At 48.8% G+C, this 27,115-nt stretch overlaps 9 protein-coding genes across 9 annotated transcripts; 4 read left to right on the top strand and 5 right to left on the bottom strand.

The window, feature by feature from the left end:
- Positions 1–512: 512 nt before the first annotated feature.
- On the bottom strand, positions 513–2,749 carry ASPWEDRAFT_31749 (uncharacterized protein; the record flags this gene model as incomplete). Its single annotated transcript, XM_040833576.1, has 3 exons — positions 513–2,401; positions 2,456–2,562; positions 2,613–2,749. The coding sequence occupies 3 exons, from the start codon at positions 2,747–2,749 to the stop codon at positions 513–515; spliced, it is 2,133 nt and encodes a 710-aa protein (XP_040684743.1).
- Positions 2,750–3,966: 1,217 nt separating this feature from the next.
- Positions 3,967–4,903, bottom strand: ASPWEDRAFT_119814 (putative polyadenylation factor subunit CstF64; the record flags this gene model as incomplete). Its single annotated transcript, XM_040828942.1, has 2 exons — positions 3,967–4,793; positions 4,852–4,903. The coding sequence occupies 2 exons, from the start codon at positions 4,901–4,903 to the stop codon at positions 3,967–3,969; spliced, it is 879 nt and encodes a 292-aa protein (XP_040684742.1).
- Positions 4,904–5,277: 374 nt separating this feature from the next.
- ASPWEDRAFT_119680 (prohibitin subunit PHB2) lies at positions 5,278–6,415 on the top strand (the record flags this gene model as incomplete). Its single annotated transcript, XM_040828928.1, has 4 exons — positions 5,278–5,461; positions 5,523–5,591; positions 5,663–6,018; positions 6,089–6,415. The coding sequence occupies 4 exons, from the start codon at positions 5,278–5,280 to the stop codon at positions 6,413–6,415; spliced, it is 936 nt and encodes a 311-aa protein (XP_040684741.1).
- A 1,343-nt stretch (positions 6,416–7,758) lies between these two features.
- Positions 7,759–9,305, top strand: rmt2 (protein-arginine N5-methyltransferase). Its single transcript, XM_040838930.1, has 2 exons — positions 7,759–7,807; positions 7,886–9,305. Exon 2 carries the CDS (start codon positions 7,954–7,956, stop codon positions 9,223–9,225), a length of 1,272 nt encoding a protein of 423 aa, XP_040684740.1. The 5' UTR covers positions 7,759–7,807; positions 7,886–7,953; the 3' UTR covers positions 9,226–9,305.
- A 79-nt stretch (positions 9,306–9,384) lies between these two features.
- Positions 9,385–10,443, bottom strand: ASPWEDRAFT_176165 (uncharacterized protein; the record flags this gene model as incomplete). The annotated part of the gene is made up of 1 exon (XM_040831468.1): positions 9,385–10,443. The coding sequence occupies one exon, from the start codon at positions 10,441–10,443 to the stop codon at positions 9,385–9,387; it is 1,059 nt and encodes a 352-aa protein (XP_040684739.1).
- Positions 10,444–11,271: 828 nt separating this feature from the next.
- ASPWEDRAFT_119102 (putative DUF221 domain protein) lies at positions 11,272–15,046 on the bottom strand (the record flags this gene model as incomplete). Its single annotated transcript, XM_040828875.1, has 3 exons — positions 11,272–12,296; positions 12,333–14,812; positions 14,880–15,046. The coding sequence occupies 3 exons, from the start codon at positions 15,044–15,046 to the stop codon at positions 11,272–11,274; spliced, it is 3,672 nt and encodes a 1,223-aa protein (XP_040684738.1).
- Positions 15,047–16,116: 1,070 nt separating this feature from the next.
- ASPWEDRAFT_45007 (MCM DNA helicase complex subunit MCM4) lies at positions 16,117–19,819 on the top strand. Its single transcript, XM_040836417.1, has 5 exons — positions 16,117–16,603; positions 16,665–17,531; positions 17,581–17,652; positions 17,712–18,904; positions 18,962–19,819. The coding sequence occupies exons 1-5, from the start codon at positions 16,252–16,254 to the stop codon at positions 19,550–19,552; spliced, it is 3,075 nt and encodes a 1,024-aa protein (XP_040684737.1). The 5' UTR covers positions 16,117–16,251; the 3' UTR covers positions 19,553–19,819.
- A 239-nt stretch (positions 19,820–20,058) lies between these two features.
- Positions 20,059–23,412, top strand: vtc4 (putative vacuolar transporter chaperone (Vtc4)). Its single transcript, XM_040829414.1, has 5 exons — positions 20,059–20,454; positions 20,526–20,997; positions 21,067–21,312; positions 21,367–22,684; positions 22,741–23,412. The coding sequence occupies exons 1-5, from the start codon at positions 20,450–20,452 to the stop codon at positions 23,133–23,135; spliced, it is 2,436 nt and encodes an 811-aa protein (XP_040684736.1). The 5' UTR covers positions 20,059–20,449; the 3' UTR covers positions 23,136–23,412.
- A 448-nt stretch (positions 23,413–23,860) lies between these two features.
- On the bottom strand, positions 23,861–26,732 carry ASPWEDRAFT_54349 (DNA ligase (ATP) CDC9; the record flags this gene model as incomplete). Its single annotated transcript, XM_040838041.1, has 4 exons — positions 23,861–24,406; positions 24,474–24,704; positions 24,758–26,597; positions 26,677–26,732. 4 exons carry the CDS (start codon positions 26,730–26,732, stop codon positions 23,861–23,863), a joined length of 2,673 nt encoding a protein of 890 aa, XP_040684735.1.
- Positions 26,733–27,115: the final 383 nt, after the last annotated feature.

Raw genomic sequence — 27,115 nt, 5'->3', positions numbered from 1 at the left:
AATGGCTTCAAAGAGTAAATGGTTGATATGATGAGAAGAGATGTGACAGTAGGGCACGTACGAGTCACGTGGGTCTGAATGGCATCAAAAAAAGAAGAGAAAAATGGATGTTTAGGATTATGCAAGGAGAGAGAAAAGGAAAAGAGAGAGAAGAGAGAGAAAGAGGAGTGTCGCGGTGAATTTAAGAGTTGTGTTTGTGTGAACCTCCCAGCCTGCTTAGTCGGTGCCCTGTGATCCTGTGCTCTTTCGATGCCCATAAAGAGCCATTCTGCTTCAAAGGCACTATGGAACTCTCAAAGAACCATAGACTTAAATAGTTCTGGATTGAAGGAACTACGTTTCTTCAAGCCTTCATAGTGAGATAGTAATACTCAAAAAAGGAGCTGCGATTGATCTCTAATCTATGAATAATCTAGAGTAATAACAATCTGACAATAGGGTAATAATATAGGGAATGCAATTAACGCTTCAAAAGCACTAGGTATAGAACAAAGCAGAAAGGAATAGAGTGTTTACAGTTTGGAAACACGTTGCCCATTAACCCAACTGGCGTGTGTCGAGCTACTAAGCGAGGCCATCAAGGGATTCAACAGCCGGCCATCCCGAATGGCTTCATATATAATTGAAATCCAGGAACCGACTGTCTTTTTAGCCCGACCGTTCAGCGTGTCATCTTGGGCTGTGGGGTGTTCGATAAAACCTTGGTGGAAAGGAACCCCCAAGTCTCTTCGGACAGTCTGATACAAGACCTTCGAGCCCACGCCGAGGAGAGATTCAGTGTGTTGGGCGTGGAAAAAGCTGTCGGATGTGTCTTTGAATACCTTGTTCAACAGGGCAATGGCTTTGGATTTCCAATTGTTCAAGTCAACCAGATTGGGCCCGCTACCGTATGATGTGAAGACATCAAGGAAAACAGAAATCGAATTCTTAACGACGGTATTAGAACGGTCTTCCAGACTTAGGCGGTTGGTTGTGGGCCAGGTATTTGCAACATGCGTGCTCAGTCGACTGTTCAAATCGACTAGCCATTGCCCCGAAAGATGAGCTGCGAAGATGTCTGCTGTCAGGGCATGAAGTTGAGGCATCAGGTTCTCGAGGAAGCTTAGATGCATGGCACGCAGGTCTAGCGCTTGACAGCCAACATAGACACTGCAAGCACTCATGAGCGACACAACCTCCACTGCCTGCATGCTGTACCTGCTAGATACAAAGGCCATAGAGTTAATAGCCTGATTATGCATCTCAGCTGGCTGTACATGGGAGCTGACAGGATTGGCAAGGTAGGCCAGCTCTGCCATATAGGATGCCATGCTGATATCCACACCCTTCATGGTAAAAGAAAGTCGTGGATCATCGGCCACGAGATTGGTAGGCAGTCCGTTGTTATAGTTTGGATCGATCATTTCTGTGGCTTGCGAGAAAAGCAGTTTGCCAAACATCTGAAGGGACAATCTTGTCTTTTCCATGGCCGAGGTGATAGAAACGGCCTGGAAGTTGCCTCCATAGAAGATGTCCTCACTTACACCATCAATCAGCGGGTTATCAGTGGTGGAATTGAGTTCGACGGAGACTTGTTGATGGGCCAAAAGAAGATCCTCTAGCTGAGGTCCAATCCACTGTGGGACAGTGCGCAGAGAGTAACGGTCTTGGACCAGGCCTGCACGATTGCGATCCTTCTCTTGTTGAATTCCATGTGCTAAATGTGAACCTTGGAGAAGTCCCATCAAATTAGCGGCACATTCTTTCTGGCCATCATGCGGCCGTACATCAGACATGAAAGGATTGAAGCTCTCTGAGGTCCCCATGAGTGCTTCAACAGCCATTGCAGAAATAGCCTGGACTAGGACGGCTAGTTGATGGGATTCATACATCACCAAACTAGCAAGTGCAGCAGATGAGGACGTCCCATTGACTAAACCCAATCCTTCCTTGGGGCCCAACACCTGGGTGTTGATTCCCTTTGATGATAGAGCATCACGGGCAGACATAACGGATGGCTTATCGGAGTCATGTATTTGAACATAAACATCTGGGCTGCCCTCGATGGCACCCGCAATGTACGAAAGCGGAATCAGATCACCAGATGCTGATATGGTGCCTCTCAAGGGAACAATAGGTGTAATATGGCGTTCCACGAGGCCCAAGATGGTCTCAATTACAGGCACTGAAACGGCAGAGTGCCCGCGTGTGTTGGTATTACCCCGAACCACCATGGCAGCTCGTACCCAGGGAGCGGGCATGGCATGTGTCTCCAAAGCACGTTGGTTCTTTGAAACCTTTCCATTGTTCTTGTCTGAGGAAACAAGGACTCCGGCCTGGAGGAGCTGGAGCAGCCCGGATTGCAATGCGATGACTCGATCTGTTCGGACATCGGCGCTGCCCCCAAAACCAGTGTTGACTCCTGAGATAGGATTAGCTTTTAAGGTCACTTCAGAGAAACACATGAATCGCGTACCATATACAAAATGGCCTTTATCTAGATGACCCTTCAATACTCGCACGCTTGCTTCAATGCGTTCTATGACAGCGGGATTGGTCGAGAGTTTGGGAACGCAACCGTGGCTGCTCAGAGTTAAAAGATGAAGAAAGAACATGCGTCCCTGAAAACTTACTATGCCACAGCCGTCACGGCGGCAATATCAAGACTCGTGCCATCCACTTGAATCTCCTGGCGTGCTAACAGGTGCTGCATTCGCTGCCATGTCTGGTGTGCAGTTTGCAGATGTGATTGGGAGGACGGAGACTTCATAGCGAGAGATTTTATCACAATCCTGTGCTCTGCAATGATAATAATAATTAAGAATCCGAAGACTTCTTCAAGACGTGGCAATGGACGCTTCTTATAAATGATGCCGAGTCCTTGATCCACCTTGCTATTGATTTAGGTATGCAGAAGAGTTCCTCTGCACAGTGGCCTGGAAAAAGAAAATAAACTTTTTGCTTTTTTTCTTTCTTCTTTCTTTTGGTTGTGTTCCTTCGCGCTGACCTATGGAAAGGTCAATTAAGGATGATCATCTTATCGACCCTCTTTGTCTACTTCTTATTTCGTTTATCGTTGCGTAATACGATTGGAATGTGCGACGGTGAAGATCTGTCTTAGCATGCAGGAAAGATCGTGCATTGAGCCGGAAACTGGCAGGCAAAAAAGGCCGAGCATTTTATCCCATCACTTCACCACATCTTGTACCTTGTGCCTTGTGCCTTGTCATTTCTTGTTTCTTGTTTCTTTAATCTCATGGTTCGATTTGAGTTGCGGGACACGAAAATTCGGGATGGGACAGGACGGGATCAGTCTGCGCCAATCTAGACGAGCAAGTTAGTCACCGATGATCATCCAGATCGATCTACTGCTAATGGTATGTATATTAGGCAAAATAATTGCTAAGGCGTAGGGATCAACACTTTCACCTTATTGCTTATTGGCGGAGTGGACACTGGATACGTCCAGGAGCTGATTAGGTGCTGTGACACTGTCACATTAAGTGGAGACTGCATTGCATCGCAGCAACACCGCCATTTTGGATGTGGTCGTGACGATTGAAAGTCGTGGATGATACAAAGAACAAAATATTGGGGATGGAAAGGCGAGTTGGCAAGGAAGAGAGAACGTGTTGACCAATACGACATGGAAGGGGGGATAGGTGGGGGATTGAACACAGCGTTGCCTTACACGACAGAACTCGAATTGGAAATAGGTGAATATCGAAGAGCTGCATTACGCTATCAGAAGAAGTATGAAAGAGATCTGCTTTAAATAGTCTCAGCCCTGTTATTTAGGTAGGTATACATTCGCATTTCGCTATCAATATGCGAGTCCATCACAATCAGTCACATTTGTAAATTCCTTTGCGCCATCCCAGTACCTGATAAATACGGCCGAAAAAAAGAAAAGAAATAACAAGGCTTTTTTTTTGCCATGAGAAGAAACCGTAACAAACAACCAGTACATCCAAACACGAGCAGCTATCACCGCATAGCTCCCTGCATTAATTGCTGCCGAAGCAGCATGATCTGGCTACGCTCCATCGGTGGAAGCGCATCGATAGCTGACTGGGGCATAGCAAGAACTTGCTGCAGCAAATCTTCTTGGCCTGGCATTTGTTGTTGCGGTGCTGGCTGCGGTGCTGGCTGGGGGACAAAAGGTGTGTTGACCATCGGTGGCGTAGAAACCTGGCCTGGGACAGCACCAAAAGGTTGGAAGGCTTGAGCCGCGGGGGGAGGAGCAGCAGCAGCTGGTTGCGCAGCCTGTTCCACGACGGAGCCCAGAGTACTGTAGTCGACGAGGTTCATCAGCAGCAGCGCCTGGAATATAGCGTAGGCCAGCTGAGGAGCCTGTCGTAGCAACTCAGTGGCTCGTGCTGGGTCGGCCATGACCAATGACTTCATCTGGGAGAGAACATCGAGAAGTTGATTCGGGGGTAGTGAAGAAAGTGTTTGAGATATGGCGTTTGGGCAATCCAGATGAGGCGGCAACTCCACGCCAGGTGGCAGAGGTGGCAAAGGAGCAGAGGACTGTGGAGTCTGACTATCCTGTGCTTGCATCTGCGACGGTTGAGAGTAATCGAGCGGCACCGAATCTTTCTCGTTATTGTGAGGCCAATCCACACGGATCTTTCTTCCCATGATCTCGTAATCATTCAGGTTGCGAACTGCAGATGCAGCTGCATCGGCATCGGCAAAGTCCGCAAATCCATATCCCTTCGGCTTCCCCGTTTCAGGGTTCATCATAAGGCGAAATTTGGTGACTGTGCCAGCGGAACTAAGGATATCCTTCACCTGTTCCTCGGTGAGGTCTGGGATTGTGCCGTTAGTATTAGGAATACTGGTGTTGGAGCATCGCAGGACACATACTATACGGGATATTCCCGAGGAAGACACTCTTCCCAGCTCTTTCTGGGGCCATATTTGTGGCGAAATTAAATTGCTGAAGCAAAGAAAAGCTCTTTTTGGTCAATGGAAATAAACGCGGTCGGCGTGACGTCCAGATGAACAATGCGAGGCGACAATGAGGGCAACACCAATGCCAATCAAGACACAAGCAGATTAGCAGCTTTAGACTTGGATTAGATGCTTGAAAACGAAAGAAACAATATTAATTGTATGATAGATAATTCACCCGTTCGAGTGCACGAGCAATGCTGAGGCGGAAGACCGACTGAGCCAAACTGCCCAAAGCGCCTCCCAAGGCGGTGTCGCAACTTTTGAACCTCGCCGGCTTTGCTCATCCATCTCCACTAGCAGCACATCAGCTTCTATCTCCACAACTCATCATTCATCATGGCTCGGAACCCTAGGGATCAGTGGGAAAGACTGCAGCTTATTCTGCAGAACCGCGGAAACCGTGGAGGTTTCGGTTTTGGCGGTTTCCCATCCGGTGGGGGTCGCGGTGGTATGGGCCTCACGGGAGCTCTGCTCGTCTTGGGTATTGGAGGATGGGCCATTTCGAACTCGCTCTTCAACGGTGAGAAAGCTTATACGGTTTAAGTTTCGATGCAGTTGATCTGACTGGACTGTTCTTCTAGTTGACGGTGGTCACCGCGCGATTAAATACTCCAGAATAGGTGGTGTGAAGAAGGACATCTACAGCGAAGGTATGGATGACGCCATCTGCGATGATATTCGACGTGAAATTCTCATCTGACCTGACAAATCTACCCTTTAGGAACTCACCTCGCAATTCCTTGGCTCGAGTCGCCCATCATTTACGACGTTCGTGCAAAGCCACGCAACATCCCCTCGCTTACCGGTACCAAGGACCTGCAGATGGTCAACATCACCTGCCGTGTCCTGTCGAGACCCCGTGTGGATGCTCTTCCTCAGATCTACCGTACTCTCGGATCCGATTTTGACGAGCGTGTGCTCCCATCGATCGTCAACGAGGTTCTGAAGAGCGTTGTTGCGCAGTTCAATGCCAGTCAGCTGATTACGCAGCGAGAGAATGTCGCCCGATTGGTCCGAGACAACCTCGCCCGACGAGCAGCTCGCTTTAACATTGCCTTGGATGATGTGTCTTTGACTGTAAGATTCTGTTGAACGCAATCCTTGATAGCCGATGGCTTTCGTGGCTAACCTTAATCTCTCGGCTTAGCACCTGACCTTCTCCCCCGAATTCACCGCCGCTGTCGAAGCCAAGCAGGTTGCCCAGCAAGAGGCCCAGCGAGCTGCTTTCCTCGTCGACAAGGCGCGTCAAGAGAAGCAGGCCTTCATTGTTCGTGCTCAGGGTGAGGCCCGCTCAGCCGAGCTCATCGGAGACGCGATCAAGAAGAGCAAGAGTTACATCGAGCTTCGGAAGATTGAGAATGCCAGACAGATTGCTCAGATTCTCCAGGAGAACGGTAGCAAGAACAAGCTCTACTTGGATACTCAGGGTCTGGGCTTGAACGTCAATGCAAACAGTGATGATGACAGAAAATAAGGGGTGTTATTTCATGAAGGGGAAGGAAAATGGAAAGAAAGAAAAAAACGCTTAAGCTGCCCATCAAGGGCCTATGGCAGCGATTTGGTTTTTATTAATTCTGGCGGTCCTCATTCTTACCGGCGCTATTAATGTCGCTCCGGGGTGGGCGATCCAAGGTGTGGAATACGGTATCTGTACAAATACTTGATCTTCAGGAGCATCAGAGCAACTGGGCGAATTGTTTCTCTTCTCTTTACTGCCGTTTTGATGCTTGAATGCGATAGGTTCAATCTATCCCAAGACCTCCCCCCTCAGGTCTCACTATAGTGAGCCTACATTAATAACATCATCTCTCGCAAACATTCCTTTGGATCACTGGCTAAGCAGATACAACTCCTGGTAATTCATATCTTCATATCCCCATTTGTGCCTTTCTTCCTTAATCCCTCGTACTAATAAAAGCAACTCCTTTCCTCCCTCCCACTTACCACTTTCAAGAGTCTTGGTGAGATGCTTTCCCCAGCAACCAGCCTTTCGATCGTAGACACTCTCTGGCTTTGCCCATCTCCAGGTCACAGTAGGTCCACCGTCAAAGAGAGAAACTTGACTGCTGCTTCGGAGTGGGATGGTGAGCAGGTCAATGGCATTTGCATCTGGTACTGGATCTGTTCTATCACGTAGACTGTTCAATATTGACGCATGATCTCCGAGTCCGATTGATGGATGATAATGCAGGATGTGAAGAACTCATGCATGCTCACGATGTCAAAACCCTGCACATCAGGGAGCCAGAAAGTGCCCAGTTCTTGAAAGCCTCGGATATATTGCAGCTTTTCAGGAGTCAGGCTGCTTGGGATAGCGAGGGATACTTGCGGGTTGATGTGATTCCAATGGTGGAGGACTGTCAAGGGTGGCTGGCCTTGCTTTTTTGTAATATTGATGAGCAGTTGGTGAGGATGCGGGCATCTATCTATGATAGAATTTACAGCTGCTGTTTTCTTGATGATAAAAGATGCCATCTTTCGCCGAGTGATGTTCATATCCACTGAACAGAGCATGGCTTGTACAGAGTAAGAATGTCTGACGTGAGGATGATCCCCAGTATAGGCAGAATCCAAGATATCTAGACAGCCTCTTCTATTTTCTGGTATTTTATTCATATCCACTTTATATAATATTCCAAATGCAGAAATAGGTGTTTGTATCGATGCTCCCACGTAGATGTCACATGTCATTGGGGACATCGAGGGGTCTTTCTCCACTAAAAAATTAATTGGCGATAGCGATATCCATCAAAAGTTAAGCTCTCCAACTCTCTCCTCCATTACCCAACAAGCCTTGGATTTCTATAATTTTACGGAGGCTTTTGGTGTCTGTTACATTCTCTTATTAATTGAAAATAAAAGTCAAGTAAGTTAATCTACTGACTGTCAATCGATCCTTTGATTTCTATCACCCCGCTTTGACGGCACGATAACCATCAACCAGCCATTTTTCCTTTCAAGGGCCCGTCAATTGCCAATATTTATCTGTGACGGCTACTAATTTTCAGTAGAATGGCAGACCCAAACACCGAAATTGACGTCGATCTCGACGTCCAAGAAATCCTTCTCACAGCCTCTCAGCACGACATCCCCAAACTGCGCCGACTCGTGCGGGCAACCGAAAAGTTCGCCAACCCTGCCAATGTCAAGGATTCCGAAACCGGCTACACACCCCTACACTCAGCCATTGCGGCCTGTGAACCCGAACAGCCCGAGGAGGGTGCGAATGGGGAGACGAACGGTGTCCACCCCGACAGTGAGCACGAAAAGGTTCTGCAATCGGGTGCGGAGACAGTGCGCTTCTTGCTCCAGGAAGGTGCCATTTGGAATGACTTGGATTTGAATGATGAAACACCCGGGTGCTTGGCAAGACGCTTCGGTCTGAAGGAGATCTATGAGATGATTGTCGATGCCGGAGTCAGGGCGGAATTGCTGTTGGGCCGACTGGATGGTTATGAAGCTCTTTCTGGGGATGAGGATGAGGATGAGGAGATGGGCGAGGAAAAGGAACAGGAACAGGAAGGAAATGACAGTGAACAAGAGGAGCAATCGGCTCCCCAGCTTGTTGAAGCTACCGCATCGACCGAGGCCGCCACAACAACAGAGACCCCAGCAGCAGAGCCCGATGTCAGCAGCTCCCGTTACTTGGACTCATCTTTAACTTTCCAAAATGACCGGCTATTGGACCAAGACCAGAATGGCGTTATGATGGCCTGGGAATCGGACATCATGGCCAAGTCTGCCAAAAAGCTGCTCCCCACCACTGGACTGCGTGTGTTGAACATCGGACATGGAATGGGAATCGTAGACCGTTTCTTCCAGGAGCAGTCGCCTGCCTCGCACCACATCGTCGAGGCACACCCGGCTGTCGTGCAGGAGATGAAGAAACAAGGCTGGCATGAAAAGCCGGGAGTGCAGATCCACGAGGGCAGGTGGCAGGATATCCTCCCCGCACTGGTGGGACAGGGCGAAACATTTGACGCCATCTACTATGATACATTTGCCGAGTCATACGAAGACTTCCGCGAGTTCTTTAGTGAGCAAGTCATCGGTCTGCTGGACCCTGCAGGCAAATGGGGCTTCTTCAATGGAATGGGAGCGGACCGACAGATCAGCTACGATGTCTACCAGAAGGTAGCGGAGATGGATCTGTTCGAGGCTGGATTTGATGTTGAATGGGAGGAGATCAAGGTCCCTACACTGGAAGGCGAATGGAGTGGAGTCCGTCGCCCATACTGGGTGGTTGATGACTATCGCCTGCCCTTGTGTAAATACATGGATTAATAGACATGCGCAAAGGGAATTTCTTTTTTTTTAAAAAAAAAAGGGGGGGAACAGGATTCATTTTTTGGACAATACTACTATACGATGATTACAATGATTAGAATACATGACATGGTCATTTACTGATCCTACACCCGACATCGACAAAACTGGCAGAGCCTACAGAGTGCCCACATACTGGCTCATGTGGTATGCAGTGGTATGACCGGTCTTTTCATCCTTTGCCCACTTGGACACCATCAGATGGAGGTCGTCCTTCTTGGACGTCGACCAGGGATGAATGAAACCCCCGTATAGCGAAGGCTCTTGCTGCCAAAACACCTGAACTGTCTCCTCGGACCATTGCTTGTTCGGTCCGGCTGCTGTGCGAGAGACAATGTTGAGCTTGTCAAGATTGAGATACACCATTGCCCAGGTACCATCGCTCAATTTGCGCACAGATGGTTCGCCAAAGTTGCCCTCGAGAATGGGCGAGCAAGGCCGTCCCCATGCCCAGTCACTTCCATTCCATCCCCAGCCTTGAAACGCTGTCTTGTCCGTCATCTTATCCCAAGGTACCCGCTGCAGCATCATAGGCCCAGGCTGGCGTCCTGCGCGCACAGAGAAGATATACACCCAGTCACCGTCACGCTGCATCGTCCACATCTGAAACGGGTCGCTGTTGGCATCGTCGTTGGGCCACTTGACATCCAGCCGAGTGAAGGTATTCCCATCCTTCGAGTGTGCCAGCCCGGCATAGCTAGTCTTCCAAGGACCCGACCAGTCCCGGACACTCATGTAGGAGACGATCTGCTCGCCCGTCTCAGGCAACCCAATGCCATCATTAGGGATCGCGGATACCTCAAAGGTGCCGGCACCATCATCGCCACGGTGGCCGTTGTGCATGATCTCCGGGGCCAGACCATCATCACCTCCCACACCTGCAGCACTGTCGAAGATAATACCCGTTTCCTCACCAGGATGAACAGCCGAGCGTAGCATCACGGGAGACCGCCAGTTTCGGCCATCTTCAGGCCATTGAGTGCCGAATGTATCGCCGAAGAGATAGCCTATGGCTCCGTTCTCGAGCACGTAGGGAATACCCAAGTCGGTTCCGGCGACACCCCAGCGATGGCCAGTATCGAGGTCTTCGCCTGTAAGACGTTTCTTATATACCGATTGGCCTGTTTGCGCCGAGACAAGAGAGGAGAAAAGAAGGGGGAGAAGAAGATGACGCATTTTTGTTCGCAGAGTATGGGTGGTGTACTAACAAAAGGGCCGGCTGATGGAGAAATAGAGTCTTCTGTATAGCAGCCTCTTTTCTTTAAATAATAGTCTTCGATGCGGATCGCAATATCGACTAAGTCTTCGTATTTAATCAACCACTGTCTACGCACATACGGTACCGAGAGGATCAGCATCAACACGAACATCGACGACGATCATCGATGGGAATGATGGCAAATACGAATTGGGGCTCTTGGCAATTTGAATACCGACTTCCTTTTCCAGTTGAAGGAAACAGCATGGATAATATAATTCGATGTTGTAGTGGCGATCGCTTGGTGAGTGTCACTATATTTAGTACTTCTCATCTGATCTCGGCATGAATTAAAATTGGGAATGATGGTTTGACTTTTGATCTTGATGCATTTCGAATGTTAATTAAGAATATATCATCTCTTTTACCTTGAGCTTAGTAAATTCGATATTAGTTTGATTCTTCTATCGCCAGGTAGTATACAAAATGAATGAGCGTAAGAGAAACGACAAAGGTTCAATATATAAATTTCCTCGAGACTAGGGTTGTCTTTGGTATCAACTGTATAGTTCTCAAATCCACAACAGCCAGTCTTCTCAGTATAATACTTTTATTATTGTTATTATTGTACAGGTATACATGATATACATGAGGACCCAAATGTACCATGTCCTCCACACCAGAATGGTGATTCTATGTTAGACATAAGACTGATAAATCTTGCAACGTCCAGCGTGCAACGTCCAGCGTGCAACAAACGACAAGAAAGAATATAATATCATCACATCATAGCTGGGGCCGCTCATCTACAGTTGAATGAGATCGACTTCAGAGAAATCCGGTGGACTGCGACTGAAGATGGTCCTGCATTTACCATCCAGCGCTTGGTACTCGTTGCTGATCCATATGTGCTTGCTGAAACGTTGTGTCCGGTACACTTCATCGGCACTAATTCCTAGGTCATCTTGAGGAATCCAGATCACAGGCCGCTTGGCCCGCAGGGCATCGTGCCGAAAGGCTCGTTGCACTAGCTGGTCACGTTCATCTGGCGTGAGATCCTCCAACTCATCGTGAATGCCAGCAAAGAGTGCTCGGCCAACTTGGGGTACAGGAGGTTCTTGAGATTCTGTATCTCGAGCCACCTTTTCTTGCATCTGTAGCACGCTGGGAAGCGAACTCTCCGAGTTACTCCCGTAGAATTTGGAACGCTGCTTGGAAGACCGATCGGCCCATGATTGTCGTTTAGGCCCAAGTGGGGGAGGTGCCAGATTGCTTTCTTGTCGGGATTTCCGTCGTTTATCGGCCTCGATACTCTCCATCTCGATGTCATTCACTTTGTGATCATCGCCCCCGTGAAGCTCCCGTCCCGCCACTTTGCTTTCAGCAATGTCCACCTCATCATCATCGTCATCATCATCGTCGTCTAAACCCAGTCTGCTTCGCTGGGCGCGGCTAAACTCCTCGTCCCTGCGAACTGCGTCGTCTTCTAGGGTTATGGGCAGGTATCGGATCAACGGACTGAAAGCTTCATTCAAAAGGAATTGATACCCGACTGTGAGAACCATGACAACGATCATGCAGATGGCTTGCCCCTTGCAAGCTACTGTGCCCTGTACATCACGAACCAAGAAGAACAGCCCGATTAAACTGAGCTCCATCACGTAGATCCCAGTAAAAAGCTGGTTGATAGCTCGAGGGAAGAGCAAGCCACCAGTGTCAAAACGGAACTTGGTGACGTACAACGTATTGTATCGATAGACGAACCAAAAGAGACTAAATGTGATGACGTTGAACACTAGAATGAGAGGGGCGATGACGGAGTAAATCAAACCTGTTGTTCGAAAGTCAGATCATCATTTTCATGTACACGCACATGCACTTCGGAGAGAGAACATACCAATCGATGCAAGGGTCGTGTAAACGGGAAAGAAGGTGCCCCATTGCATCTGGTTCAGATTTGTCGTACGAGCCCACTTGGTCCTGGCAGTCGTGTCTAGGATCGGTGCGAGGATAAACCAACTGACCAAACTGAATATTTGAACCAACGCTCCAGCACTCACTGACATCGCCTGAAGAATCATGTACGAGAAGAAATAGTTGCTCGACAAGGGGATGTTTTGCGCCAAGAGTTCCGGCCAGCTAGTGACGTCTGTGACTTTGTTGATGATGGTGGAAAAGCTGGAGGAAATGGCAACAACGAGAAACAGTTGGACGAACAGAAAAGCAAAGTAGTAGTTCTGAACAGTGAGCTCAACGGCCATTCCGGTATGGACACCTTGGGCCCGGCACAGGAACCGAAGGATAAGTGGCAACACGGCCATCAGAATGGCTAGAAATAGGGCAGGTAGGATACCCTGAATCGCAGAGATAAACCAGTGTGGTAGTGTTTTCAACCATGCAAGCCAAGGGAACGTATTCTCGAGATACGATAATTGCGAAAGAAGACCAGTGAAAGCGACAGGGAACGCCCATCCAACGACCATTCCACAGACTAGTGTAATAATCCCAAAAGTCCGAAGATACCGTTCCCACCATTTGATCGACATGTTGTCCCAAATTACATCGTCAGGGGATATCTCCACAATGCGCGGGGCCATCTGTTTGGGAAGATGATGACTGACTGCCTGACAGGCCATGTGCGCGGCAACTTGGTGGTTGAACTGAACGAAGGCCGAGTTCATCAACGGGAATCGTTCAGGATGTTGCTGATCGAGTTCAATCTCCAAGTTCAGACGTGCCACTTCCTTTCGGCAATAGTCAATTGTGTCCACCTTTTTCCCAAGTAGCCAAATAGATGGCATCCAGCTAAGACCAAATATGGGTAATCGCATGGTATCTCGATCTTTCTGTCCGATATATTTCATCCATTCCGGGTTCCCAAAGTCCTCATTATCAAATTCCTCGTTGTATGCAATCGGGTATTCTTGTCCCTCTATTTCTTCCCCTTCTTTATGGCTTTTCCTTTTCTCTTTTGTGTCTTTTCGGTCTTCCTCATGCAAACTTTCCCGATTGGAACCTGGTGTTTCTGGCTCGCTTATAGGGGTCTCTGGACGTGTAAGGGGGTACTGATCCGGTTCTGTTGTAGCACTTGTTTTCGAATTTCCTGATCCTCGGCTCTTCCAAAATGGTCGTTTCGGCACAGATTCCGGTCCGGTTTCAGCGCTGCTTGAAGCTGCAGCGGGTGTTTCCAAATCCTGAGTTGGTGTGACTTGTCGAGAAGGTTCAGCACCGTGGGCATCGCTGCTTGATTGGGGATGATCATTGTTAGGATCAGCACTGTTGGCCGCTGGTGCTCCGGATGTAGCGTTATCTTTCCCTCCGGGGAAAATGGCACCAGTGAGAGCCAATGCTCCATCTAGTCCACCCTCAACCATCTTGAGACCACCCAAGACGGATTTGCCTAACATATCCATTCCCTGACCGACTACTTCCACGGCAGGATTCAGAGGGTTGTGTCGTTTCCGCTCACCGGAGTTCTTGTGATGATGCGAGGGGTCGCCACGATGCAGGAGCTGGTTTAGGGTATGGGCTTGGTGTGGGTTACCAGAACTTACACCTGCCCCCAAAGCAAGTTGCGAGGCCTTTTTATCGACATTTGTTTTTTCGTTATTATCGACCTTCTTGGCGCGTTCCCCAGCCTTTTTAGCCGCAGCTTTCGCCTGCTTCAGTTGGGCCTTTTTACACTTGATGACCAAACTGGTCTCTGCCGCCTCTAGTGTCAATGCCAATGCATCACGCTGCTTGACCTTTTCGTTTAGATCATCATAGTTTCTGTTGATCCAAATATTGCGGACACCACCGGGAAAAACATCGTAAAGGCCTTCGAGGGATTCCACGGAAAGTCGGTGCTGAGGAATTGCTGTCACAAGGACTGTCGTCGCAGAGGCCCGAAGTCGATGCTGCGGGGAGGTCAGGTAGGCTTGTCGTAGACGGATGTAGCCCTTTAGTTCATCGAAGAAAACCGCGCACACATAGACGATGACAATGATAGCCATGATCAAATGCCCCCAATAACGATCGGTATTTTCCGGTCTGACGTTTCCCCAAGCTAGCCGGTCGAGGCCACTAACGTTCCATTGCCCTCCAGTTGCGGTGCCATTTTTAAAGGTTTGGTCTTTTCCATCGATTTTATTTAACGATAGGAGGACAGGAAGTAGCAGACATGCCAGTGGGACAAAAATCTTGAGTAACATGCGCAGGTACCGTAAAAAGAAGTAGGCATCCAGGCCACACTTCTGAATGAATTCGGAGCTGGATGTGCGGAAGATGGGACCGATCCAGCGAAAGAAACCAGGAGGAGACGGGTCGGTGCGTTCTCTATCGGAGACCAGGTATGTTCGAGGTTGGCTATGGTAAGAGAAGTCAAAGTTAGCGATCGCTTCCAAGCATAGACAGTTTTTTTGTAGATACTCACTAGATGCGAGTGAGCTTCCCTTTCAGAACCATGAAGAGTAAGAATTCGACGGCAAAGACAATGATAGCAGTGGCCAGCGAAGCCAGAAAGGTTTGGATACTAACACCCTCGCTGGACTGACCAGTGCCACCCGCATGCTCCAGGGCCTTCCCAAGATCTGTTGACATGTTCGCCATGGTGATAAGAGGGAGCAAGAGAGGCTCCAGGAACAGTTTTGTTCAATATACAGAGTATGTTATCAGAAATGATCAAAGTGGGATGAATGCAAGGACGCAGTTCAACCGCAAATATCACAGTGGGGTTGAGTCAGTAAGGGTCCAGCATAGACATCACGAGGATCAATATCAATCAATCCAAGCTCAATTGGAACACTAGTCAAGGTCAGGGAAAGAATCCATCCCGTCGTAAAAAAAAGAATCTTGGAAATAATAGGAACTAAGAAGTGCCGTGAAGCAGATAGTTCCAGCAAAGGGGATAAAAAAACAAGACAAAGGCGCGGGGCGATCAGGTAGGGCTGAAGGTGTTTAAGAGAAGAAAGAGGAACCAAAAAATAGTGCCATAAGGGTATGACAGCAATGGCACCAACGATTCAAATCGACGATCGCCAAGTCAGCAGCGAAAAAAAAGCCAGCGAATGAAGGTCTCACTCATCCGAAACACCATGCGCAATAATCTTCGTAGATCCTCTGCTATGACATCAAGCGCCTGCTGAAACAGGCCGGACTGTGTAACGGTGCCTTTTTGTTCCTTGTCGGTTTTGGAGCGCTTCCAGGGCGATTCGCCGAGTGTTTTGTTTGAATTGCTGGTGACTTGGACAAAGGGATTGGCTGAAACTCCGTATTGAGATGAGCAACGGCGACAAATGAATCTATTTTGAGCTCTTCCTTGCCTTGATCTCCTTTTTCTGCTCGCCCTGAAGCTGATTGTGGCATCGTTGCCCAAAGGACTGCCCACCCACGCTAACCGCATCCGGCGTGGTAAACAAGCTTAGGTACTATGTACTATCCCATAACAGGCTAAAGCAGTGATTGGCTGCCTTGGTTGGGGGGTGGCGGTGCAGGCACATTAGATGCCTCAGGCGGACGCCACCGCCACCGCACTAACCGCTTCTGGAGACGATTCCACGTGAGTGGCTTGAGAAACGCGCTCCCCAAAAGAGGAAAGCACTTTACGCGACCTCGCGTTCCGACGCGTTCGGTGCGACTCCACGGAAAAGAATTCAACAAACGCCAATAATTCAATCTGGACTCCGACTGCCACAACCACCTTTGCAACCTCATCCCCTCACCTCCACCACAACCATTCTTGGTCGGTCCTTGGACGTCCATCTTTTCAGTGGACTATTAATCGCTAGGACCGGCTTTTCACCACCATGGCTTCACCAGCCTCTACTCGTCGTAGGGGTCGTCCAACCAGGGATTCATCGGCCACTGCTTCTCCCGCTCGCTCAACACGGTCTCGCCAACAACCCCAGACTAGCAGCCCGACTCCCAGGGCAGGAGAGGAGCAATTGCAGACGACTCCCCGTGCATCGCGTCGTCTACGAGGTGAAGATGCGATTCAATCATCCCCCATGTTCTTTCAGACCTCCCCTACTGGCGGGAACAACAGCAGCGCAGAGACTCCAGATTTGAGAATGGAGGAGCCCAGCTCGCCTATGAGGGCATCTTCTGCCATGGACGAGGGGGAAACTACTCCTCGTGGAAATGGTCCAGCCATGAGAGGTATGGTGTTTGATTTATCTGGGTTTATCACTGTTTGCTGACGGGTTGTTCTATTTATCAGACTCATCTCCGATTCGATACATGTCCAGCTCCAGTCCAACACGTGGTCAAACTCGTCAAGGACTGCGTTCAGATATTCACAGCGATAGTAGTGGGCTTTTCGTATCTTCCAGGCCCGGCGGGGGCCGAGGCGTTTCTCGACGCAGTGACATTCATTCTGGCGGTTTTGGATCCACACCAAATCGCCGACGAAGAGTTTTTGTCGATGGAAACGGAATGCCTGTTGCGGATGGCGAGCCTCGTTCAGATGCAACCTTTTCGAATATCCATCCTGGTACTTCGGAAGCAGAGGCCCTGGGTGGCAGCTCGACCCGTGTGATTTGGGGTACCAACATCTCGATTCAAGATTCCATGTCCGCGTTCAAAAATTTCCTTTACAACTACGCAACCAAATACAGTCTTTGGGCAGAGGGTGCCACTGAGGATGAGACCAGTCGGTTGGGAGATGCGGCAGAACGGAGGGAATATATCACCATGTTAAACACCATGCGACAGCTCGGTGTGACCAGCCTGAATCTGGACGCCAAGAACCTCAAGGCGTATCCATCGACATTGAAGCTATGGCACCAACTCCACGCGTACCCCCAAGAGATTATTCCACTGATGGATCAGACCGTGAAGGATGTTATGGTAGAGCTTGCGATCAAAGAGATGGAGCATCTCCGGACTCAGAACCAGCGTAACCAAACCCACGCAAGAGGATTGAGCTCCGGTCCCGCGGCCCCAAGCTCTGATGCTTTGAGCGAGACCGGTCGAATGCCCCAGACGGAGATTCCGGACCTTGTTGGTGAAGTTGAGACCAAGGCATTCAAGGTTTTGCCATTTGGCCTCGATTCCACTGTGAACATGAGAGATCTTGACCCAGCTGGTAAGTCGAATCCTAATTTAGTATCTGCATGTGCTAACATCCCACTCAGATATGGACAAACTCGTGAGCATCAAGGGTTTGGTCATCCGGACAACACCTATCATCCCTGACATGAAGGAAGGTTAGTTGCCAAAATTAAATCATAGACGGGAAAATGGGATTACTGACGAAGTTTCACAGCCTTCTTCCGATGCCAGATCTGCAATCATGGAGTTCAAGTCGACATTGACCGTGGAAAGATTGCGGAGCCTACTATTTGCCCTCGGACCGTTTGCAATGCCAGAAACTCGATGCAAATCATCCACAACCGTTGCGCTTTTGCTGATAAACAGGTGATCAAACTGCAAGAAACACCTGATAATGTTCCCGACGGTCAGACCCCTCACTCAGTTTCGCTGTGCGTCTACGATGAGCTGGTAGACGTCTGCAAAGCCGGTGACCGGGTGGAAGTCACTGGTATTTTCCGCTGCAATCCCGTGCGCGTCAATCCCCGCCAACGTACACAGAAGACTCTCTTCAAAACTTACGTGGACGTTTTGCATGTCCAGAAGATTGATCGCAAGAAGCTCGGAATTGACCTGTCTACCGTGGAGCAAGAGCTGTCAGAGCAGGCAGCTGGTGAGTCAGAGCAGATCCGCAAAATCAGCGCGGAGGAAGAGGAAAAGATCAAGCGAACTGCTACTAGACCCGACGTTTACGAGCTTCTGTCTCGATCTCTGGCGCCTAGTATCTACGAGATGGATGATGTGAAGAAGGGTATTCTACTTCAAATGTTCGGAGGCACCAACAAGACTTTCCAGAAGGGAGGTAACCCACGTTACCGAGGCGATATTAACATCCTGCTCTGTGGTGACCCTTCGACTTCCAAGTCCCAGTTGCTTCGTTATGTTCACAAGATCGCCCCGAGAGGTGTTTATACTAGTGGTAAAGGTTCATCAGCTGTTGGTCTTACAGCCTATGTGACCCGCGACCCTGAAACTCGTCAAATGGTCCTCGAGTCAGGTGCTTTGGTCCTTTCAGACGGAGGTATCTGTTGTATTGACGAATTCGACAAAATGAACGAGTCCACGCGGTCTGTTCTGCACGAAGTCATGGAGCAGCAAACCGTTTCGATTGCCAAGGCGGGCATTATCACAACACTGAACGCAAGAACTAGTATTCTTGCTTCGGCCAACCCTATCGGCAGCAAGTACAATCCCAACCTGCCGGTCCCGCAAAACATTGATTTGCCCCCTACTTTGCTATCCCGATTCGACCTGGTGTATCTTGTGCTAGATCGCGTGGATGAGCAGGAGGATCGCCGGTTGGCAAAGCATCTGGTCAACATGTACCTGGAAGACAGGCCTGATAACGCTAGCAATGAGGAAGTCCTGGTATGTATCAAGAACTCTCTTAACTATGGCTATCTCGACTAACATTCCTATCTTCAGCCTGTCGAATTCCTCACGGCGTACATTACCTACGCCAAAACCAAGATTCACCCCAAGCTTACCCCTGCTGCTGGTAAAGCACTGTCCGATGCCTATGTCACCATGCGTAAGCTTGGTGATGATATCCGATCCCACGATCGCCGTATCACGGCGACAACTCGCCAGTTGGAATCCATGATCCGACTGTCAGAAGCCCATGCACGTATGAGACTGTCGCCTGACGTGACAGCGGACGATGTGGAGGAAGCGGTGCGATTGATCCGGTCGGCCATCAAGCAGGCAGCTACCGACTCCCGGACAGGTCTTATTGACATGGGCTTGTTGACGGAAGGTACTAGTGCAAGTGAACGGCGCCAACGCGATGCAATGAGGCGCGGTTTGCTGTCGGTGGTTGATGAACTGAGCAATACCGGAGGCGGGTCCGCTCGCTGGGCGGATGTCTATCGCCTTCTGAGTGAGCAGAGTAGCGTTGAGATTGATGGCGGCGAGTTCCAGCAAGTCGTTCAGGGCTTGGCGACCGAAGGCATCGTGAACATTCTTGGGGATGGTGCGCGACGGAGCATCCGCCGTGCTGAAGGAACGCGTTTGTAGACTCGGCAGGGGAGTCGAATGATGAGACCATGACGCAACGGAATATTTAATATTTGGCCGGTGACTGGGAGGGATGTGGATTACTATATTGATGTGCAAGCTGAACGAGATTTACACTGTGAGGAACAGAAGGTGTTTGGTGTTGGCCATGTTATGTATACATCAGTAGCACTAATAAGCGGACCTAGATCCTGCATGAAGATGAATCCATGATGATAACTCAATTTGATATCGCCAATCCATCGTTCGCGACAGAGCAATACGAATAATACCACTAGTCCATATATAGCTAGCGTTCACTGCTAGCGCCGGCAGCTGGGCGGCACGTGCCACCATGAGTGGCTGGCAGCCAAAACGGGCTGGAGAGAATGGAGACAAGCACTAGAATTGGACGGGGGATTTAGTTAGGCTGGGATCTGCTCTATGACACATGGATATGACTGGCAGACGGAATGCATTCTATCTGTCTCCCCTCTCTCCTGAGATTATCCCTGGTCGTATATTAATGCTTATCCATCATAAATGGCAATAATACTGCATTGGCCATATGATGCTGGACCTTGTAACCGCAACGTATCATCAATACGCACTGATCCGGCCTAGCGTTGAGATAGGTAGGGATCTGGAAAGACAGCTCCCATTAGGTTCACTCCGCCACTCTCTCGCCGTACCTTTCTCCTCTTCCTTCTGGCGATCGAGAATTTCTTCGTCGATTTTCCCCTCCCTTCTCGCTATGCTCGCCTGCATCGATTGACAGGTCTGATGCTTTTTTTCTCTGTCACCATTGGATTTCATACACTCCTTCCTCCTATCTTTCGACAGAAAGTTAACTCGTTCGCTTGCCAGTTTCTTTGGACTAGTTAGAATTGAGCACATTCATCGTGCAACTAGCCCATTATGAGGTACGTCGATCCTCACTCTGATTCTTTCTCACGTTTGGGCTTTTTTCTCACCTTCCTCCCCTCTTGCTCAGGTTCGGTGAACATCTCCGGTCGTCTATGATCAAAGAATACTACTGGTACTACATCGCCTACGAAGACCTCAAGAAAGCGCTCAAAACAGATCTCGTCGCTGAACCTTTCCCCGATAATACCAAACCCAATCGAAAGGCATGGACGGAGGAAGATGAAAAGGGCTTTGTCTCCCTGCTCGAAAGCGAGCTTGACAAGGTCTTCAATTTCCAGAAAATAAAAAGCCAGGAAATCGTCCGTCGTATACGTGCCAGCGAGTCTGAGGTCAACGACATCATCTCCCGCCTAGAGGATGTCTCGGAATCTCGTGGTCGTCGCCGCCACAGCTCCCGATCGAATCGTGGAGTTCCATCTGATGAAGACTTCCTTCTGCTTGAACAAGTACTGAGTGACATCATCGCCGATGTTCACGACTTGGCCAAGTTTACACAATTGAACTACACGGGGTTTCAGAAGATTATCAAGAAACATGACGTACGTTTGTCTTTTGACTTTCACTTTTTCTTGTCTTCGTCCTCAATTTTTTAATGACTTGGATCACAGAAAGAAACTGGTTGGCATCTTAAACCTGTTTTCGCCGCGAGACTCAATGCGAAGCCATTCTTTAAAGATAATTACGATGCTTTCGTGGTCAAGTTATCAAAGCTCTATGATTTGGTCCGGACTAAAGGCAACCCCGTCAAGGGAGATGCCGCCGCTGGTGGCACCCAGCAGAATTTCGTCCGTCAGACCACCAAGTACTGGGTTCACCCGGATAATATTACTGAATTGAAACTTATCATTTTAAAGGTATGTATAACCTAGTCCTTGAAGTCCAATTTGATTATAAACTAACCATCCCAGCACCTCCCCGTTCTCGTCTTCAACCCTAGAAAGGAATTCGAGGAAAAAGACACAGCTATCACTTCTATATACTATGACAATCCGGAAACCTGGGAGCTTTACCAAGGACGATTGAAGAAAACTGAAGGAGCCGAAGCTATTCGACTAAGATGGTATGGTGGTATGGAAAGCGATCAGATCTTTGTCGAACGAAAGACCCATCGTGAGGATTGGACTGGAGAGAAATCAGTCAAGGCCCGTTTCTCTCTCAAAGAGAAAAATGTCAACACTTTCTTGGCCGGTCGCATGACTGTAGAACATGTCTTTGACAAAATGCGCAAAGAAGGAAAGAAAAGCGAGGCTGAAATTGCGGATCTAGAGCAATTGGCGCGAGAAATCCAGTATCGGATTATCACCAGAAGCCTGGTGCCCGTCACGCGGACCTTTTACCATCGGACAGCGTTTCAACTGCCTGGCGATGCGAGAGTCCGTATCTCTCTGGATACAGAGCTTACAATGGTCCGGGAGGATAATTTAGGCCGTCCTCGGGCAGGGAGCAATTGGCGTCGGATGGATATTGGCGTCGACTTTCCATTTTCGCAATTACCTGCCGAAGACGTTGAAAGATTCCCTTATGCCGTCCTGGAAGTCAAGCTCCAGACACAAGCCGGACAAGAACCGCCCCAATGGATCAAGGACCTGACAGCCAGTCACCTGGTCGAAGCAGTGCCCAAATACAGCAAATTCATCCATGGAACTGCAACTCTTTTCCCCGATCACATTAATCTGCTTCCGTTTTGGATGCCCCAGATGGATGTCGATATTCGAAAACCAGCAACACGTCGGTTTGGTATCGAGCGGCCACCGACGAGCACACCCTTGTCTACCAATGACGAAACCCAAGAGGATTCAGACAACTTGTCGGACGAAGCGCAAGCTGGTCGGGCTCATCCCCATACCAATGGCCGTGGCGGTCGTCGTACACAAGCATCGGAACACGATCACTTTTTTGCTGACACTGACGGCAATTCTCTTGACGTTGAGGAGCGCATTGCTGCGGAGCCCCTACCTGGAGATGAGGACTACCCTCTCTATGATTCGGATGAAGAGTCAGTCGACTCCGACGAGCTTGAAGAAGCAAGGAGAGTCGGAGGATCATACTATTATCGACTTTTGGCTCAGCATTATATCCATCAGACAGGGCATGCTTTGATGAATGGATTCAAAGCCATAATTCCACGGCCGAGGCCAACACACATGCCACCTCCTACTCAATCCGGAATTGCTGTCATGGGAGCCGAGCGAACTGCCAAGCGATTCGTGGCTCCAAAGGGTAAACGTAAGTTCATTTGTCCTATCATGTCAATCTGTTTGGGGTATCTAACCGACTTCTAGGCATTCATGTACCCATCCGTGTCGAACCGAAGGTCTACTTCGCCGCCGAACGAACGTTTTTGTCATGGCTGGAGTTTTGTATTCTCCTAAGTACCATTGCCGCCACCCTTCTCAATTTCGGAGAAGATTACATTACGTTTGTTTCCTCTTGGGCTTTCACTATTCTTGCTGCCGTAGTCCTTATATACAGTCTTTTCCTGTACATTTGGCGTGTGGACAAGATCCGCAAGCGCCGAGATGTTAAACGGGTCTACTACGAAAAATGGGGGCCTACCGTGGTGGGGGTCGGACTGGTCATAGTCATCTTGATCAACTTTATATTACGAGTCCGGGAAGCTGAATTCACATCTCCAGATACTGGATCGGGTCCGGACCAAGGCCGAGGGGAGTTGTGATCGACTTGATTGGGCCTTGCAATATGACGATTTCAGATCTTTTCTTGTTAAATAGCATACTATGAGCGTCTATGACTATTTTCAGTTTCCTCTCTGCTTTCATTTCATTGGAATCAGATTGGATATGTCGGTTTAGTGCAATTAGGGATGACTTCACGAAAATATGAATATGAAGCATTCACCTTCTCCGTTCACCACCAAATATACATACATGGGGCAAACATGCATATTATTATCAAAACAAACACATTGGCCCTACTTCAAACGAGTATCATGCATTTATATCGTCATTTTTACGTATGCCAAGTTTTAATTTGTAAATAAACTTCCATAATACCTTCTCTGCAGAGCTCCACGATGCAGTGTTTCGTCATTCCTTGCGGCCTACCAATCAACCATCACCAGGAAATAGTATTCTTGCAGGAATATTACCTTTACGGGGTAGAGTAAAAAAATAAAAATAAAAATACTTTGATTTCATAAATACATTTCTATGATATGAATTACCACATTCAAGTACGCCGCCAAGGAGTTTCGAATTGCTGGATATGCAAAGCCATTCGAACTGAATGCGCAGATTCCATAACCCAGGGCGCAGATGCGCTAGAGAATGACCAGAAAAGAAAACACTCAAAATAGAAAACCGGAAAGAACGCCTTTTTCTGTCGTATAACCAGATGTACAATTATCAAATAAGGGGGGAAAAGGGCATAAGTAGATAACGATCAGTATTCAAAATCATCATCCACGCCTTTCTTGCCGGTGTTTTCTTTCAAAACTGCTTCTTGCTTCCGGTACATCTCCGCCACAGCTCTTGTGGTTGTGGCTTGGTCGGGCTTCTTGTCGTCTCTGGATTTGATGAATCGTGGGAAACGAAGGGAAACTCCCTTCCCTCCTCCGGTGGTTCCCTCGAACTCATCAGCTGCTGCTTGATAGCGTGGACTCAGTGTCAAGTCGGCGGTTTTCACCTCCCATACCAGTCGTGGCTCAAACCACACATCTGGTTGATCTTTGGGAACGGTTGAGTGCGAATAGAATGGTTTTGGTCGGTCAATAGTGAGAGGAGAAAGTGTGCTGTGGAACTCTTCTAGAATTGCTTCGGAAAAGCCAGTGCCGATATTGCAAATTGTCTCGTAGGTCTGAGTATTCGAGTTGTATGCGGCCAGGAGGAATGCTCCATATACGGAGGTACGCTTTCCACGGCCATAGTATGCGCCGAGCACAACAAGATCCAGGGAGTCGCCGATTCCACTAAGATAATCTTTCTTGACCTACAGAAGGAGAAAAACCATCAGCCAAGGTTACTTTCACACAAAATTTCGACATAGATGGACATACCTTGAGCCAATTGCGACTCCGTTTGCTGGGTTCATAGCCACTCTCACCTGTATCCAACATCTTTACCATCAATCCCTCGCATGATGCCTTCACACTATCATCAAGCAAAGTTTGGATTTCGTCCAATACATTGGTATTACCAAACTGAGCAAATTGAAATTCACCTTCAGCAAGCTCAAATGACTCATGCAGGAGCTCCCGGCGTTGCCGTAATGTCTTTTGAACGGTAGGCTGGATTCTCAATTAGTACAATGAGCGGTTGAGTGCTGAAGCAGAGGTCTTACCTCTCCGTTTAAGAAAAGAAGGTCAAAGGCGAATACACACACTTTGACCTTGACATCTTCTGCCTTAACATCCTTCCGCTTTCGAGTCATGAGTTGTTGAAATGGCAGGACCTTCTTGTTGACTGTATCCCATGCAACAGTTTCACAATCAAGAACGAAGCTCTTGACACCGCTCTTGATCCAGCTATCGAGCTTGGATAGCACATCGGGATATTTCTTTGATAGGTCCTCGGAATTGCGAGAGAAGATGGCGCAAAGCCCTTTGCTATCATGTTGCAGCGTGGCTTTTGCCCCCGGGTAGTGATGAACGGAATCCGGCGCTACGTAATGAATTTGAGCTCTTTCTCCATCATATTTATATTCGCACGTAAAGTCTTTCCCTTCGAACCGATCAAGTACTTCGGTAATAGACTTGGTCGGCTTGGCGAGCATGGGCTTGATAGGAATACCAGGTTGCAGCTTGCACACCTCGCGCAAATTGAATAGGCCATGCTCAAGCATGGCAGGGATGATTACTTCATAAGCCGGGAGCTCACTGTAAACTGTCTTCAAAATGGCCTCGCCCTCCGCCATCTTCTCGGTCGAGGGAGATTTCTCTCCGTTGACAGCTGCTTCATGCGCGACTACTGCCTGTGCAAGTGCCACAAGAACAGTTCTCTCGGCAAGCCCAAGTCTCAACTTACCCTCCAAAAACCGAATAATGTATTTAGCTTCGCTGGGCCCGCCTTTATCCTTGGTGATATCGATTCCTTTGTTTCCTTTCCCTGCCGTTGCAGCATCTGCAGCAGAAAGGAGTTTCTTGATTCCTGACACCTTCTTGTCTTGGGAACCATGGCCCTGTACTTTGGCGATAGATAGAAGCCCTTCATGCACTCCCCTCACGGTCAAAGCCTTCGGTTTGAACATAGTGGGTTGGTTAGATCGACTCTTAGCAGCAACCAAGCCTAGATCACCAATCTCGTGCTGGTCTGCTTTAATCACAGAGAGACTGCGCCCAGTACTCTCACCAATTGACTTCATGATCAATGACTCGCCAATTCCCAATTCAATGCCAGCGTAATCCGCAGCCAGCTTGTTGATCATTAGTTGCACAGTGGGGAGTAGATCCTGTGGAGTCAAGCGAAGAACCTGGCGAAGAAACAGGGAACAATGTGCAAGAATGACCAAGCGCTTGGTAGTCATCTCGACAAGTGAAAATGTCGTGCAAAGTGCTGCGTAGGGCACTGGATCACCGGCTTTCCAATCAGGATATGGTTCGTTCCCACTGGCCTTTAATGTTGCTTGCACCTTTTCCATTTCCTTCTTCTTCATTTCCGGCTTCTCATCTTCCTCTTCCTCGCTTGCTGATTGTGGCTCGTCTTTCTCCAAATCGGATTTCACCCCCTCTTCTTCTGGTGTGTCTTCACCCGACGCCTTCTTTACAACAGCTGGCGGCGAAGCATCCTTAACCTTCGCATCTGTTAACTTGGAAGCCTTGGGCGATGGTGACTTCTTCTTTGTAGCCAGGGCATCTGCGGTCCTTCTCGAGCTCTTCCGCTGTCGTTTTGGGGCAGGCTGAACATCGGATTCCTCACTTTCTTCTGGCGCAGCGCTTATTTCTCTTTTGTGTTCTCCTTTCCCATTGGATTTGGTGGTATCGTACTCTGGTTCCGCATCCTGTGCTATAGCCTCATCGCTGCCATCCTTCTCAACCTCGTTTTTATCAGTCGCGGGAGATTCCCTTGTAGTTTTTGGTTCAGTCGCTTTTTCGCCAGATTTGTCCTTCTTGCCTGAGAAGGCTAATGTCGTCTGCTTTTTAGGCGCATCTTTGGATGAGTTCGAGTTAGAGCCGAAGAAACGCCTGTAGAGTGTAAAAATTGATAGTCAGTTGTTCAATTCTCAAACAGTAATGCATCCAGCGCCCAGTCACCATGACGCACCCGATGGTCATTTGAGAATCCCGAACATACCCCAATGTAGCTTGTTTTCCTGCCATTGCGCGATGAGGAAATGTTGAAAAGGGAGGATTAACCGCGAAACAATTCCCCCTTAGCTGCTGATAAACTCCTGGATACCTCGCGACAGGTATTGGAGAGGAGATTATGAGTTTCAACGGGTTGAAATTTCCACAATCAAGAGTCGAATATGAGGTTTTTGGGAATGCAGTGCTACCGACAGGTCCTCGGCAACGCAATGAAGGCGCAGAGAACGCGGAGATGCGGGAAGTGAGCATAGACGTCGCAACGAACGTCTGCAATAACAGCACCAAACACGCTCGAGAAACAAGTCAGACGCAGTACAATATATAGACCTTAATCCGAAGCCGAAGCCAGATTTTCGATCGCAGTCCCACCAAGGCAGCAGTCGATGCTGATCACA

Source organism: Aspergillus wentii (genome assembly GCF_001890725.1).
Source record: "Aspergillus wentii DTO 134E9 unplaced genomic scaffold ASPWEscaffold_8, whole genome shotgun sequence".
NCBI lineage: Eukaryota > Fungi > Ascomycota > Eurotiomycetes > Eurotiales > Aspergillaceae > Aspergillus > Aspergillus wentii.
The sequence above is the reverse complement of the archived record's forward strand: the minus strand, read 5'-3'. Positions and strand labels throughout refer to the sequence as shown.

Bases quoted from the DNA above. Each gene is read 5' to 3' on its own strand.
- rmt2 (XM_040838930.1), top strand. From the start codon at position 7,954: ATGGCAGACCCAAACACCGAAATTGACGTCGATCTCGACGTCCAAGAA.
- ASPWEDRAFT_45007 (XM_040836417.1), top strand. From the start codon at position 16,252: ATGGCTTCACCAGCCTCTACTCGTCGTAGGGGTCGTCCAACCAGGGAT. The intron at 17,532-17,580 runs GTAAGTCGAATC...CATCCCACTCAG, and splicing joins GAGAGATCTTGACCCAGCTG to ATATGGACAAACTCGTGAGC. The intron at 18,905-18,961 runs GTATGTATCAAG...TCCTATCTTCAG, and splicing joins CTAGCAATGAGGAAGTCCTG to CCTGTCGAATTCCTCACGGC.
- vtc4 (XM_040829414.1), top strand. The intron at 20,998-21,066 runs GTACGTTTGTCT...CTTGGATCACAG, and splicing joins AGATTATCAAGAAACATGAC to AAAGAAACTGGTTGGCATCT. The intron at 21,313-21,366 runs GTATGTATAACC...TAACCATCCCAG, and splicing joins TGAAACTTATCATTTTAAAG to CACCTCCCCGTTCTCGTCTT.